Source organism: Ursus arctos, unplaced genomic scaffold (assembly GCF_023065955.2).
Source record: "Ursus arctos isolate Adak ecotype North America unplaced genomic scaffold, UrsArc2.0 scaffold_6, whole genome shotgun sequence".
NCBI classification, from domain to species: domain Eukaryota; kingdom Metazoa; phylum Chordata; class Mammalia; order Carnivora; family Ursidae; genus Ursus; species Ursus arctos.
Window position 1 is genome coordinate 49,840,019 of NW_026623078.1, and position 16,466 is coordinate 49,856,484.

At 39.9% G+C, this 16,466-nt stretch overlaps 2 protein-coding genes across 2 annotated transcripts in view; one reads left to right on the forward strand and one right to left on the reverse strand.

The window, feature by feature from the left end:
- Window positions 1–1,860: 1,860 nt before the first annotated feature.
- RIDA (reactive intermediate imine deaminase A homolog) lies at window positions 1,861–12,747 on the reverse strand. Its single transcript, XM_026495668.4, has 6 exons — window positions 12,562–12,747; window positions 5,847–5,952; window positions 4,542–4,596; window positions 4,248–4,316; window positions 3,447–3,502; window positions 1,861–2,431 (listed from the first exon to the last, which is right to left on the reverse strand). The coding sequence occupies exons 1-6, from the start codon at window positions 12,624–12,626 to the stop codon at window positions 2,369–2,371; spliced, it is 414 nt and encodes a 137-aa protein (XP_026351453.1). The 5' UTR covers window positions 12,627–12,747; the 3' UTR covers window positions 1,861–2,368.
- Window positions 12,748–12,835: 88 nt separating this feature from the next.
- POP1 (POP1 homolog, ribonuclease P/MRP subunit) overlaps window positions 12,836–16,466 on the forward strand; it is a 31,414-nt gene continuing 27,783 nt past the window's right edge. The window contains exon 1 of the mRNA XM_026495666.4: window positions 12,836–12,932. The gene's annotated coding sequence lies outside the window, so the exon portion shown is untranslated. The remainder of the gene's footprint in view (window positions 12,933–16,466) is intronic.

A 16,466-nucleotide genomic window follows, 5' to 3' on the forward strand; every position in this document is an offset into this window, starting at 1 on the left:
ACAACCACTCATCTTTGACTGTTTCCACAGTTGTGCCTTTTCCAGAGTGTCACAGAGTTGGGATCACTGTGTAGCCTCTTCAGACAGACTTCTTTCACTCGGAAACATGCATTCAAGGTTCATGTCTTTTTATGGCCTGACAGCTCATTTCTTCCTATTGTCAAATAATGGAAAAGCTCCTATGATTATCCCCATCATCACAGCTGTGTGCGTTATTCGAAGGGCTTCCTACACATTAATTCGATCCTTACAACTTTGTAAGGTAGGGACTGCTAATATCCCCATTTTACAGATGAAACAGAGACGTTTTACAGAAGAAGCAGAACAGAAAGCTTAAATAAAACTTGCCCGAAGTTACAGAGCTTAGAAATGGTGGGACAAGATTTGAACTCAGGTCTTCTGGTTCTAGAGTTCATGCCTGTAAGCACTTTACTATCCTGCTTCAGGTAAAAATGTCTAAAAGAATTTCCAGTGCCTAATTCTATCAATTCACACTCCTATACTCCCCATCTTTGCCTAAAGAGTTGTCATACTTGTTAATATAGTTACCTAAACAGCAGAAACTTTTCTACCTAGCACATTATTCCATACCATCAGTGATTACCAAGTAGTGCTGAAGAGAGGTAGCTCTTTTTGAGCCTTTGCTGTCTGCTAACCTCTGCAAAGTAATTTTCATATACATTATTTCATTTCATCCTTACGACATCCCTTTGAGGGGGTACAATTATTATCTCTCAGGAAACTGAGGCTTAAGGAGCTTAAATGACTAGCTGAAGATCATAGTGCTAATAAGTGGTGGATGGGGGCCCCGAACCCTATGGAATTCTCCAAAGTCTGTGCTCTAAAAACTGTTGTCTTGACAGCCTTTAATACCATCTTTTGGTTAACTGAGCTTTCCAAATTAACATGACATTTCTACAATAAGCTGGAACATCTATGAAACGACTTAGAAGTGGGTCACCAAACTATCTTTATACAAGTGGGATGCTTGTAATGTTCGATGCTCTCTGTAACAAGCTCTTGTATACCCAAGAATGGTATGCGTATGTATAAAGAATGTTATGGCAGGTGCCTGGGCGGCTCAGTCGGTTAAGCATCTGCCTTCACTCAGGTCATGATCCCGGGGTCCTGGGATCGAGTCCCACATCGGACTCCCTGCTCCGTGGGGAGCCTGCTTCTCCCTTTCCCTCTGCCCCTCCCCCCCGCTCGTGCTTGTGCACTCTCAAATAAAAAAAAAAAATTAAAAAAAAAATGTTATGGCAGCACTGCTGTAAAAAGATACCCTTGAAAACACCGAACTGTTTGGAGCGGTGGTTAAGTCACCTGATGCCTATTCTCACAGAAGGATACCGTGCAACAGTTTTAAAAATGAGGCAGGCCTGTATGTATGTATATGGAAGAGCTTCAAGACGGAAGACGGCAACCTGGAAAGTAATATATACAGTTCCGTTACGTAAACAAGCCAAAACCAAGCTGGATGATCAAGTGTGTAAAGAACAGAAAACTGCTGGTTATACTCAAAACTCTTAGCAAAGAGAACTCTCGGTTCTCTTTGGGGAGGTAGGTGGAATGGAGAGTGAGGGAAGGGTACTTCTACTTTTTAATCTACATACTTCTGTGTTGGAATTTATCCTACAGCAAGGAGGTATTCATGTAGTAGTCACCGAAACTAAAAGATGTGAAAGGATCAAACACAACATGATTATACAGAGCCTGATGACGACGGTGTAGAAATGTACAAAGTCAAGTTCTGAGAAAAAACTAGTTGGGGTTTTAACTTCATGGTCTCCCCCCATTAGGTAATGTGCTTTAATGTATAAATTAAACTGTTAAAAAATAAGTGAACAGAATCACACCAAGGAAAATCTGCATGTCTATTTTATTTCCATTAGAAAAATATTATCTATTAAAATTGTGGTCCACTTTCCTCCTTTACCTCTACCAAATTTCAGTACTCTAGTTTTACTCAAGTAACAGCAGAATTATATAGCTGACGTGAGAACCAAGTATTCCACGTCATTAAATTAATAGGATTTAACTGAATTATGTGTGCCCTTAATTACTTATCAGGAATAGTGACTCCTCTCTCCTACAATTTATTTCCCTTTACTTTCATTTATTTGCATAAGTATGTAATGAGCGTCTCTCTCCCCACATCCAGGAACGACAGTGTGCGTGCGATTTACACCAGTAACTGGAGTTGTCATCTGATCTTGGAATCATGCTTAATTCCCCTTATTATATAGTATTTCCACAATGACCTCAAATGTGTAAGTCAATCATAACACTTTCCAGCGTCAACTGTAAAAATTAAAATGTTAATTTGAAAACATGGTTGAAATTCCAGACTAAGTAATGCTGGACCCACTTATAGCGAGGCTGTTGTCAGAGGTCCTTGGACAGCCACTGCCTCAATCTCCACACGACCTCCCTGCAAGGAAAATAACCAAGCAACGGTTAGGTAATTGTTCCTGAATGAAGAGAGCTCTAGAATACCTACTAAAAACACATACAACTGATAGCAACACAGCCTTGTTAACATTACATTTTTCAAAGAAGGGAAGGATGGGGAAGCATTCACTGAGCAGCCACGACAGGCCAGGCTCCCAGACGCGGTCGTGTGCATTGGCTCACAGGATTCCCTCGGCAGCTCTATTAGACTGTGTTCTCTCCTCAATCCAGAGAACGATACATGGAAGTTTGGAGAGGTGGTTTTAACGTGAACCAGGACACCACGCTAAATGGCAGAGGTTCAAGCCATGTCTTGCGATTCCAAGTTCAGAGCTCCTTCTACTACACTCAATACCTTAGTTAAGTTTGAGAATACTGACCATTCCAAGTAACAACCGATTAAAACAATAAGCATACCACTCATAGAAGATAAATTTTCTTTAGTGGACAATTACAGGGACGTCAGTAGGCTTGCTTTTTTGTAGGCAGGAATGTTGTGCTGCTAGGAGCTTCTCATCAGATTCAGATACCACAATAACAATGGTGAGAAAATAGGTGGGCCACTGGTTTTGAGATTATTTTTCTAATGGAAGTCTGGATGTTTCACTAGGCAAATGAAATTTCTTATTGCAGAGCTCACTACCATGGCTCAGTGTATACTAAGTATACACAATATATACACAATACAGCTGCTATTTTGCTTTTTTTTACAATTTAAGTCCCTCTGATTCTGTTGTGTTCATGTTCATGTGTGGCCTTGATTTCTAATTTTCTTTATTAAGACAAATTAAAACAATTTCTGAAGTTTCTTAATTTTCTCCCCCCGTTTGTATAATACTGGGTATTTCCTTTTAGTCTTTAAGATCCTGGGAAGTGGAGATTATTCCTTCTTTTTTCTTTAAAAAATTTCCTGCCAAAGTGCTTAGTTTGTTATACTCAGAAAACGATGTAGAAATTTACTATCATGTACGTTAGTCATTTTGAAGTGTACTTACTTTGGGCAAAGCAGCAACCTGGTAAGCAGCTCTTGCAGGAAAATTACTCTTGAAAACTAAATTTAGAAGAATTTCATTTTAGTTTTCAGACATTATTATGATGCACAATCAAGACTCTGGTAAGTGCTTCACAGATCTGTCTGTTCTTAGATATAAGCAACACTGAAAAAAAGAAGCTCACATTCATATTTGTTTGGTAAAATATTTTGCCATAGGATTCCTATGATATTGAATACTTTTTAAAATGTCTTAGCTTTCTGGAAAAAATGAAAATACATGCTTTGAGACTTTGATCTTGTTTGATATGAATGGGGTTTTATGTTTAAAGCAATACTTATTGTGGTATGAACTCATTTAAGCATTCCAACGACCCTATAAAGCTTTATCCCCATTTTGCATGTGAGGAAAACAAGGCATAAAAAATGTTAATTAACCAGCTAATGATTCTGAGAGTCTGAACAGAGATGGTGGTGAGGCCGTATCACAGCAGTAAAATATACAATCTCTGTGTTAAAAAAATTATGAGGAGGGCTTAAAAAACCAGAGACGAGTATAACAATATTAAGCTTTAGGAAAATGAATTCGTAGGATTGTAATATATTATCCTAGGCAGTGCCATAGAAATGTCTTGGATCTTTTTCATGGGGGCATACTTATATTCTCAATCAGACTATTCTTTTAGGACAGGACCTATGGCCATTTCTTTATCAGCTCCTATCATTCTTAATTCATAAGGGAATGAATCTTAATAGATTCATTTCTTGTTAAAATGGAATACAGTAATAACGCCAAATTACTTACACTGTTTGTAGACTTCATTGACGGTGTTGAAATCATTCATGTCAGCCAGCAAAACAGTTGCTTTTACCACTAGAGGACACATACATTGTTATTAACTTTAGCTGTTTGGTCTCACCCAAAATATTACTTAGAAAAACATATGGTTCTGACTGTCTTGATTAAAATGGGACTGAAGTTAAAACAACTTTCAAAAGCAAGGAAGATACGGCATGATGTATTACTGGACGCTCTATGCTCTTCAAAAAGACCAGACAAATAGCAAACAGAAATATGAAGGACTATCAGGTTGCTCACCATTAGTGAAGTCACAGCCAGCAGCTTTCAGAATTTCACCCATGTTTTTAAGAGCCTATGAAGCAAGGCAAGAAAGGCTAAGGCACTGATGTTATAATAAAGTTTTAATTCAATTCAATTAATCAATTTTTGCTAATATCCCCTTTTCTACATTGCAGAAAAATTCTCCCTTTCTAGGAAATTCTACTCTTTCTAGGCCACCTCTATACAAGGGAATTGCTTCTTGGCTTTCTTGGTTTAACGGAAATGGATATTTTTGAAATGTAGTGAGACTGTCTCCTTTTGTGAGTAAAAAGACTAGACTGAAGTCTCTTCTTCAGTGCTAGAGTGTGCGAAGTTCTCAGCCGATGTCCACTCAGCTGAAAAGAGAAAGCTCCTGGAGTTCCTCTCTCTCTCACTTGGAGGGTAAGTATGAGCTACGGAGAATGAAAACAGATTTTCTTTTAAATCAATAACTGACTTTAAAGAATCGGTCCCCCTCTTTTCTAACTTTGGATAATACAAACGACTCAGTGAATGTATAAAATTATAATTTAATTCTATTTATTGGATTAGAATTGTACTCCTCATTCTTATTTGAAAAAGCACACTACACATAATCTTTGATAGTTCTTATTAACAAGTGTTGACTTTACTTTTGTGGTGTTTTTTTTTTGTGGGCCAGTGGCCCTGATAAGAAATTTCCCAATCCAGGGGTAGCTCAGTGGGTTAAGCGTCTGCCTTTGGCACAGGTCATGATCACAGGGTCCTGGGATCGAGTCCCACTTTGGGCTACTTGCTCAGCAGGAAGCCTGCTTCTCCCTCTGCTTGTCGCTCCCCCTGCTTGCGCTCTCTGTCTCGCACTCTCTCTCTCTGACAAATAAATAAAATCTTAAAAAAAAAAAAAAAAAAAAAGAAATTTCCCAATCCATGTAGAAGTGACAAGATGCTATCTGATTTCAATAATTTAATTGAGAGTTAAGTAATTTTTTTGAGATAACAGACACATAGTATTATATCAGTTTTAGGTATATAACGTGATGATTCGATAATATGTATATACTGTAAAATGATTACAATTTAGTGAATATCCAATAATTCAGGTTTGAAGTTACCTTGGAAGGTAGACTTTTTTTTTGGCTTGTTAAATGATTCCTCAAATTTCGAACTTTCTACTGACATAAAACTGTCTTAAATCAATCAGTAAGTAACTCTAAAAGCATTTATCTGATAATCTATAAAAAAAATCAGCCAAGTGGATTCTTAATACCTTTCAGTATTAAAATGCAGAAAAGAAGGGAACTTCAAATGTGAAAAATTACTTACTTGTTTGGCTTCTTCTGCCACCCCTCCTGGCACAAGCTGTCCACTTACAGGGTCCATACCTAGCTGTCCTGAAATGTAAATGGTCCTGTCGACTAACACGGCTTGACTGCAATAAACAGAAATTCAGTGTATATATAAGATACAAAATACAAAATTCAATGATAAAAGATTTCTTTGCTAAGACGCAAAAAGCACAAAATGTAAAATAAAAGAATTAATAATTGGACTTCATTCAAATGAAAAAACTTGCTTTTTGAAAGAGATCCTTAAGAAAATGAAAATATAGGTCACAGTTTGGGAGAAAATATTTCCAAAACATATATCTAACAAAGAACTTGTACCCAGAATATATAAAGAACTCTTATAACTCAATAAGAGGAAGATAAACAACCCAATAAAAAATGGGCAAGTGATTTGAACAGGTATTTCACAAAAGAAGACATATGAAGAGTAGGGAGTACATGAAAGATGCCCAACATTACTCATTAGAAAAATATAAAGCAAAACCATAATAGATACCACTACACACAATAAGATGTCACTGATCATAGTAAATATTGGTGAAGACAGGAAGCAACCAGAACCCTATACATTGCTGTGGGAATGCAAAAACAGTACCCACTTTGGAAAACAGTTTGGCAAGTTTCTTAACAACTTGCCATATACTTAATATGCAACCCAGCAATTTCTTTCCTAGGCAACCACCCAAAAATGAAAATATATGTCCAAAGACCTTACATGAATGTTCAGAACAGTATTATCCAGGAGAGCAAAAAGACAAACAAAAAATAAAGAAACATTCACTGATAGATCCAACTAAAGACCACGTATTATTTGATTTCACTGATATGAAATTCTAGAAAAGACAGAATAGCAGCAGAAAGTAGATTAGTGGCTTCCTGGGTCACTGGCAATTGACCACAAACAGGTATGAGGGAATTTTTTGGGGGATGATGGAAATGTGTTAAAATTTGACAGTGGTGGCAGGTACATGGCTCTAGACATTTATAAAAACTCAGGGAATTCTCCCCTTAAAAATGAGTGAATTTTAATGTAACTTACACCTCAACAGAGCTGTAAAATAACAACAAAAATGCAATGCCGAGAGCACTCGAAGAAAAGGAGCAATTATTCTCAGACAAGATTTCATCTGGGAGGTTACACTGCATTTCTGCAAAGTGCTTGTTTTTTGGAAATGACTTGTATTGTATTGAGGATACTAAATTTCAGAATTAGGATAAAATCACAAGAAACAAGAATAAGCCACACTGAGACCTGAAAAAGAGCCAAACTAATCAACTTATTTTTTATTATTATTTTTTTACTTTTTGGATAAAGAAAACCCCTCTGTCTCTCTTTTTAATTGTGGTAAAATATATTTACCATTTTAACCATTTTTAGATACACAGTTCAGTGGAAGTAAGTGCCACCATTTTTAAAATGTTGATAAAGAAACCTTAGTATCAGTTTAAATTCAGAAGTAAAATTTGTTTTACCATTTCCACGCTTTAGAAATAGCATCTTCTCATTTCTAATTTTACATTTCTAATATTAATTTTCATTCCTAATCTTTTTTTTAAAAGATTTTATTTATTTATTTATTTATTTGACAGAGAGAGAGAGAGACAGTGAGAGAGGGAACACAAGCAGGGGTAGTGGGAGAGGAAGAAGCAGGCTCCCAGCAGACAGCCTGATGTGGGGCTCGATCGCAGGACCCTGGGATCACGCTCTGAGCCGAAGACAGACGCTTAACGACTGAGCCAACCAGGTGCCCCTCATTCCTAATCTTCGAGCTACCTATGGTGTTTTCCAATATGCTCCAAGCTTTCCTACCTTTTATTTCATGATATTTCCCGATTTTACTGACCACATCTTTTTTTCTTTATAATTTAAACTATGGCATTTATAAATTGTTTTTTTTTTTTCAGGTAAGCTCTGCGCCCAATGTGGGGCTTGAACTCACAACCCTGAGATCAAGAGTCGCATGCTCTACCAACTGAGCCAGCCAAGTGCCCCTATAATTTTTTCTTCATAATTTTTTGAGTAAGAGAACGTTCACATGGTTAAAAAATCTAGAAATTATTCGAAGAATTTCAGTGAAAAATCTCCTCCCTTCTCTGCTTATCCTCCTCCTGCTCTGTTTCCAGTCCCTACAGATAACCAATGCTCTTCTTTACATCTTCTTCCAAAGTCTCTTCATGCATATGTGAATAAAAATGAATATATATCTTCTCCCGTTTGTATAACATGTAGTATATTAAACACTCTTCATCATGCTACATGTATATGGAACTCTTCTACATCTGGCTTTCTCAGTCAAGTCTATCATGATCTTCCCGTAACTGTATGCAGGAGTCCTCCTTATTCTTTTAACAGTTGTGTAGTATTTCACTGTATGGACACACTTTAACTAGTTACCTTTGGTTCCAGTATTTTGCTACTGTAAAAAAACTACACCAAAAACCATCACACAACACATTTTCCCTGGGCAAGTAACTAAGCCTTTTTTTCATCTGAACCTCAGAGGTGCCTTTCCCAAACCAGGTACAGGATCCTGCCTCACGTCTCAGCTCGGTCTGTTCTTACCCTATCTCTGGTGTATGCCAGACTGTAAACTCCCTGAATACAGGGGCTGTGTCTTACTCTCTCTAGCTGCACAGGGGCTGAGGCGACTCCTTGCACATAGTGGCTACACAGTACCTTCTTGTTGGTTTTGCTCTCTAACGACTTACTAGCCTCAATGACTTTGGCTGTCAGTAAAGAATCTTTTTAGCAGGACCTATACTGGCTTATTGTGAGGGCTTCGAAGAATGGAAGAGGGTAGATTTAAACTTGGTAACAGTACTTAGAAAGTCTGGAAATTCTTCTCAACTATCTGGCTTTCGCCCCAGCCCAGATAACTACTGAGTTTGTTAATGTGTAAGCTTTCCTCAGGCTGAAAAGTATCATCAGCTAACAAGGTTTCTTATTAACTGTCCTGTGTAGAACTAGGCTACCCTAGGCCCTTTGCAAAATAACTTTAGCTCTCCCCATATATGAAACATAGTTTCAGCCCATATGCACTACCATTGGTCAAAAATTTGTGACAGTAAAAAGGAATTCATTTATTTTCAGAAAATTAACAGATGTCTAAGACTATCTGACCTATGTGAGTTATCTCTTACAGATCAGTAAAGAGACTGTTCACAAATATAATTAGTTGACCCTTCATGATCGTAGCATCCTACTATCCACAGACAAGTCATTAGACTCCAGAAAATTTAAAAGTACTATTCTATTTCCAGGTCAAAGGGTAATAACACTTTCAAAAGCATCTTAGTAATAATTCTCATATTGTAATCTATGCCACATGGACTATCACTTCCAAATTTCATGACTATTTGGGTGGTGTGCTAGCAAAATGGAAAGCAATGCAATGGGATGTTGAAATCTTTCAAGGTTCTGTCCTGAGGTATTCCTGAAATGTGCCGAGCTGATTAGCTAATTGGTGACAACACCCCATCATCACAATGCCAGGGACTGAAAGTTCAACACATTTGAATTCTTCCTGGAGAAGACCCAGATGTTTCAAAAACTGTGCTCACTACAAACTCCATGCACAAAAATTGGTTTTCAAATATGTCCAATTAACTTTATCAGGATATGACTAGTTAGTTGGAGTGTGGTTTTCTTCAAGATAAAATATTGAAAATTAGCACCCTTTTTAGTGGCCTTGTATGATCTTTGGATACAAAAAAGCACAAGAGGACGATGTCCTGGAAAGTCTCCACACAGTGAGGCTGGTTGATGTTTTGTCTTTTATCAAATTGGTATATTGATTTGATTCCCTCCTTTTTTTCTTGCAGCTTTATAAAGGTAGTTGCCTCTGAGTCAACCAGGAATATTACTGTCATGCTTGCTTTCTTGAACAAAGTACACACTTGAGGAAGGTGTATGCTCCAGGCTCTAAAATCACTTTGTGTTTGTTTGTGGTAAGGGTTGCTTTTGCTCTGAAGTAACACCACTGGGTGCTTGAGGAAGAGGGACCAGGCAGAGGAGGAAAAAGAGGACTGATTTTTACTTTTATTGTAATACCCCCTTTACTATTCTTAACGTCTTCTCCAAATAATTATCAGAGTACTTTTAAAAGAAATCTGATCACGTCACTTCCTCTTCCAGACATTTGAAGGCTCCTCAGTGCATACAAAATATAAACTTTATTTTAGAGTTGGGAATGATCACAATCCAGACTTTGCTAAAAGCTAATTTTTAGCAAGTGGCAAAACAATTCAGATTCAAAGTCCAACTCTGAACCAGTGTTTCCCAAAATGTAGGTCACATGCAAATTGAATCACAGTAAGGAAAGGATTCTTTTTTCAATTCTCTTTGAGTTCTTCCATGGCAGGAGATAGCAAACTAAATGATGAAGATTGAGCTCTAGAGCTCTGCCTGAGTTCAAATTCTGTCACATCCCATCTTGGTGGTTGACCTTGGGCAACTTATTTAACCACGTGTATATCAGTTTCTTCATCTGGAAAATAAGTACTGTCACAAAAACTGCATATAAAGCACTAAAGCACCTAGAATAGTGCCTTGTGCTGAGTGAGCGTCAACAAATGTTAGCAATTATGACATCGACCCTCTGATTACATGAAGGACAAAAGGTACCAATTTTAGAAAACAAAGAAATCTATCACTTTTAACAAAGAGAGCTGGCCTTGGGTTCTGAGCCAACTGTAGCAGCTTCCTAGGATTTAATTCTACTTTTTATTTAATTGATTTTAATTTTTTACTGTTACCTTCCACTGGATTGTCTTCTATTTAGAGTACTGCTGTAAAATTTCCTTTTTAAATCTGTTAAAGTGAGCCTGCTTAAGTACAACTGTTAAGTAAATTATGATATAGGTGGTACACAGATTTGGCAAATGGAAAAAAAAAAAAGAGTAAAAGTCGTAGTCGGATTACTAAAACTTCCTCCAAAATATCTTTATGCCATGTTCTTTCATGACCATGCTCTGACGTCCTGCTTAATTCCTTAACAAAGTAATTTAAAAATCACTTTACAAGAGTACTATACAGATGGCAAACACAACCTTCAAAACCCAGCTCAAGGACTACCTCTTGCAGGAGCCCTCCTAGATCTTTTTCTTCCTCTGCCCCAAGTTACCTCAATTTCTTTCTTCTCTTTTGCCATCTCTCATCCCCGACCCCTTACTCCCACTGCATTTTGTTTCTAACCCTGCTATAGTAATTATTGTTCTGCACCTGTAAGTGTTATTTCTCATGGCAATGTGGTACAGAGGAGGGAGCTAGGGCTGGTTCAAATCAAGCTCTGCCACTTATGGACTGTCTGACCTTGGACAAGTTCACTTCCAGCTTGAGTTTTCTTTTTGTAAAATGAAGATGGGACTTAGAGAAGAAGGTTAGTTTTCAGGGTGCATGCACGAAATGAAAATGTTTCCTTTTCTTTCCCCCACATGCCTGAATGTCTTTCACGATGCTTTAATTCTTACACATTTTTTGTAGCCTCTGCAGTGCTCAGCCTATAGTAGGTACTCAATATATGTCTATCGTAGGTGAAGTGTTTTAGTCGTAGAAGTTTTCCATCTGCGGTTCTTTTAATAGTGAACAGATACTACATTTTAAAAAGGAAAAATGAGAAAAGGTTTACATGGTATACTTTGGGGAAGAATTTAAAATAACAAAAATTATATTAAGGGAAAAAAGTCTTCAAGAATGCATACAGTAAGAGCTAATAGTTTTAAAGCTGAGATGTTTTAAGGGGGGAGAAAAGGATTTTTAAAAAAGAAATTAACCTTTTAATATTTGCAGCACTTCTCAGAAGTGGAAATGCATGTACACAGGGTAGACTTTCTGGCCAGTACACATGTATTTAGCTAGAGCATGTCGAGGCAACCTAAGCAAATGATTTTTGTTGTGATTTGTATTTGACTTTATTAGTGGGAAATGAACATGGGCAATGAATTCATAAACACCCCAATACATTTCTATACGGGCGGTAAAAATCAGTGCCTTGGGTAAATGAGCATCTATTTGCTAAGCACTTCTGTGAAAAGAATTCAGCTCCCTCCAGATGGACACCCACATCTGTTCACGGAATTTACTCCTTTGAATTAAGAGAGGGTTAGACCAAACAGCATGCTACAGTGGAAGAAGTCAGTCACAAAGGACCACATATTGTAGGATTCCATGTACACGAGAAGTCCAGAACAGGCAAATCCACAGAAACTTAAAATAGATTAGTAGTTGCCAGGGGCTAGGGCAAAAGAATGGGGAGTAACTACTAACGGGTATGGGGTTTCCTCTGGAGGCGATTAAAATATTCTGAGATTTTATGGCTGCCCTATTTTGTGAGTGTAATAAAAAAAAATCACTGAATTGTACATTTTAAAGGGGTGAATTTTATGGGTATGTGCATTATATCTCGATAAAATCGTTACCAAAAAAAATACAAAACCTGACCGCGTATGGCCGGCGAAGCGCTCTGACCCTCCACGTCCGGGGCAGAGTCCCTGTGAGTACAGGCTCCCGCTCTATGGGTGTCCGGGGGCTTTGTCCCTTTCCCGGGTTGTCTCCCGGATTCAGCGAGTTCCAGCAGGTTGGACCGGATGAAGCCCGAGGCCCGCCCCAGCTCTGACCCGGAGTCAGAGCTCCAGCTCCGGACCCCCGACCCCACATGCCCAGAGTCCGTCCGCGCTCCCACACGCCTCGTTACCTGTAGGGACCAATGGCCCCTGGGGCTTTCGCAGTGCTGATCACCTTTCTGATCAGAGACGCCATGGCTAACCCTTTTATCTTGTCGCCTATCCAAGAGAGCGAACCCGTACACTGCCTCCGTTAGCGTCTCACCAGACTAACCAGCCCAGGGACCAGTCCCGGCAGTAACTCTTCAGGCGGAGCGAGTTCGCTCAGTATTCTGGGAGTTGTAGTCTCAGCCAGGTTCCCGGCCACGTGGAGGCCGCGACTGCACTGGCGCATGCGCCCTGCAGATTGCTCGCCGCGCACGTCTCCACGGAGTAGACTGTCGCAGAGTCTTGTCATTCTGACCCGGGGAGCCCTGGATTCCTCCCTCAAAGCTTCTGGCAGGTAGGTCGTGAGGGGCCGGTGTGCCCCAGGGTCCGCGAGTTTTGGGGGAGTGTGCGATGGCTCCCCGCCCCGCTCCCGCGCACCGGCCCGGCTCTCCTCCCAGTCTTCCTTCGCTCAGACCCCGCTGCCCTCTTCTTCCCTGGCAGCCTGCGCCTGGGCCCCGCTCGCCGCTCCGCGCCTCCTTCGGCCCCTGAGCTCGAGTCCCCTGCGTTTGTCATTTCCCCGTATTGTCCTGCCGGGCGGACGCCGTCCTCGGAATGGGCTGCGCCCCGGTCCTGCCAGGCACTCTGAAGGAATGAGTTGGGTCATTAAGGGGACCACGCTGAGGTCTGGGCGTCGTCCACCTTCCGTGCCTCCCATGTTGCCATTCATGAGTGCTCCTCCAGCTTTACAAGGTCTCCACGCATTCCCCTTAGATCTGAACCAAGCCCTCGGCATCTGATTCCAAAAAGGAAGATAGGCCGGGCTCTTGGCAGATACAGTCTTGCCGTGTCAGAAGGCGTGGTACTTGGCCAAATATTTCTTACTCTGTTAATAAATGCATTGTAAGCACGCTTCACTCCATTTATGCGTGCAGGTTTACATTCAACAAATATATAATGAGCCCTACCTTGTGCAAGGCACATTGCTCGGTGCTGGAGGGACAACAGTGAAAAAGACAGGTAAGATTCCTGTCCTGCCCTGGTTCTAAAACGTAATGTAAGAAAATCCTCATCATTCCTTCTCATTTGTCCTACATACTGCGAAGGTTTGGTTTTCCTACTTCCTGCTCAAGGGCTTCAGAGCTTTTCCATTGGTTTGGGGCTTCAAGCATAGAATAAAATAGAAATTCCAGTCTGGTTTCCCTGGCCTACTCAGCTTTATCCCCTCCTACTGTCACATCCCACTCAAGTCATCCAGAGTCCTCACTCCTGAAATCACACAGAAGATTCCTGAGTACTCTTTCTTCGCTACCCAAATTCCAACCAACTGAAATGCTATTTTCTCATTGACTTTTCCTGTGGATCCACATTTTCCCTTCTTATTCGGTTTCCTATTGTGCTATACTGCAAAATTTAGTCTTTTCATGGGTGTACTCTTGTTGTCTAATTGTTTTGTGTTTTAAAAATAGTGAATAGAGTCAGACTGCCTGGTTTGACTTGCGGCACACTTACAATCTTATTGGCCTTGGTCAGGTTATGTTACCTCTCTCTGCTTCAGTTTCTTCATTTATAAAATGGAGGTAGTACTGGTACCTCCCTCATAGCGTCTTGAGAATTGAAAGAGTAAGGCATGTAGAACAGAGCTTGACACATAAAGTTCTTAATAAATGTTAGCTGTTTAGGACAACCGAACTCTTTAAGGAAAGAGGCCACAACCTTATGCTACTTTTGTATACACACAGCCTAAAACTAATAAACATAGGATACCAAAAGGTTGTTAAATTTGATTAAACTGGACAATCAGGAGATGCTTTTTATTACAAAATAATTCACCATATGATTCTTTAAATAAGGAGCTCTCTTGGGGCATTACAAATAATTTAACTTGTGTAAAATATTTCTTGTGAAACAAGATACCTGTATTCTTTTTTTTTTATATAAGATTTTATTTATTTATTTATTTGAGAGAGAGAGCACGCATGCATGCGTGTAAGTGGGGGGGTGGAGCAGAGGGAAAGGGACAAACAGACTCCACACTGAGCATGGAGCCAGATGAGGGGCTTGATCCCACGGCCCTGAGATCATGACCTGAGCTGAAACCAAGAGTCGGACACTTAAGCAACTGAGCCACCCAGGTGCCCCAAGATACTTGTATTCTTAAGGCAAATTTTATATCAAGTCTAAATCACCAACTTTTTAGATCTGGAAGAAATCAGAGATCGTCTGGTTAATTCCCAGGTTGTCAAACTGGAGTCCATTATAAAGGGGTGTATCTGGTCAACCAGGTGATAGTAAGCTGTGTGAGAAAACATAGTATGTCCGATTTATTTAAAGATTTTGGGGAAAACACATTTATAAAGCTTGGCACATATTTAGTGCTCGTTAAAGCTAAATGAGTAAACGTGGAAACACATAAACTGAATAATATACTGAAACTCACCCGATTTTTCAGGGAAGACTTCACATTTCTTCTGGAAACTATTTTTAAGTAAAATCTTCAGACGGATATAGTCTATATTCATTCTCTTCTGCTGTTAGAACTGTTTGAGGACCACTGCTAGTTCAATCCACTAATTTTTTAGTCTGGTATCAAAGTTTACATCGGTCCCCAAGTCCCAGCCTGCTCCTGGCCTGTTTTCATGCTGAGCGGACCAGGGTTCCCAGGTCGTGCTCTGTCTTGCTGGGTAAGTTCTGATTCAAGTAGATAATAGTAGGTGAACTGAATTGTTTTGTAAGACCATTCTCGATGGTTCTTAATGCAAACTGATCTGAACCATGTCATTCACTAGCCGACGGGTTCTGCAGAACTTTACTTACTTCCTATATATCTTTTAAATTTGAAAAATGTTTTTGGGTGTACATGTAATTGTCTTTCATTTGGGTGAAAGCAGAATGGAATGAGAAAGTGAAATGACATAATCTCTGTTATTTCAGTCTGGCCTCCCGTGACCTGCTCAGTTTTCTCTCTCCTCTGGGTGAGAATAATAGCTACCATAAATCAGGCCCTTAGTTTTTGCAAAGCACCGTGCTCCGAGTGTTATGTTCATTACCTTATTCTCACAGCAGCTTGTGACCATTCCCATTCATAGAGGAGGGGACTGAGGCTCAAAGAGGGAAGGTAACTTTCCTACGATTATGTAACTAAAAAGTGTTAAGGAAGGTATTTGATCCAGATCTTTCTAACTCCAGGGGAAGGGTTCTTAAATACTACACAACACTGGTTACTCTTAATTTTGAATGAAGCCCTGCATTGGGAAAGAGGGAAGTGAGTGGGTGGTAGTTAATTCAGTGGCATTCAGTAGAAGTGGTGCAACTCTTGAGGTGGCAGTCTGTTTGTTTTTGCAGGTGTTTTTGGTTGGCATAACGAGTGGGGTAACACTGCTGGCACCTGTCGGGCAGGGCGCAGGGATGTCAGACATCCTGCAGTGTGCAGGAAAGCCCCACAATAGCCCAATACCTGTTTTACATAAAAGCACAAAATATCAGTTACATGGTTTTAATATACACTGAATCTTCCAGGAATGCAATGAATCAAAACAAGATTGTTCTCCTTCCCCCTCTCCTGCTTTTGCTACTTTACCAAGGGGTGTTCGCTAGCTCGGAAAACTATGTCACCAGTGGCCTTGCTGCCTTCTCTTTGAGGCACAGGTACAACCCACCTGTATTTCTTTGCCTCTGTAGCTGTTGCATTTGTGGTAATTCTATGTGTGGGTCCCGGTAAAGACTGTATTAAAACACTGAAACGCTTTGAGAACAGCTTGGCCCTGCTACTCTGAGCTGCTTCCTTCCTTCGCACAGACCTCTTCAGATTTCCCTACAGTCAGTGAGAGGCGAGGGAATGACTGTGGCACGGGGGCCTCTCCAGGCCTCTTCTCCAGCTTTGCAGTGCCTG

Excerpts from the sequence above, each read along its gene's own strand:
- RIDA (XM_026495668.4), bottom strand. The coding sequence starts at position 12,626 with ATGGCGTCTCTGATCAGAAAGGTGATCAGCACTGCGAAAGCCCCAGGG. Across the intron at positions 5,953-12,561 it reads GGGGCCATTGGTCCCTACAG|TCAAGCCGTGTTAGTCGACA; the intron begins GTAACGAGGCGT and ends TGTTTATTGCAG. Across the intron at positions 4,597-5,846 it reads TGGCAGAAGAAGCCAAACAA|GCTCTTAAAAACATGGGTGA; the intron begins GTAAGTAATTTT and ends CTTGCTTCATAG.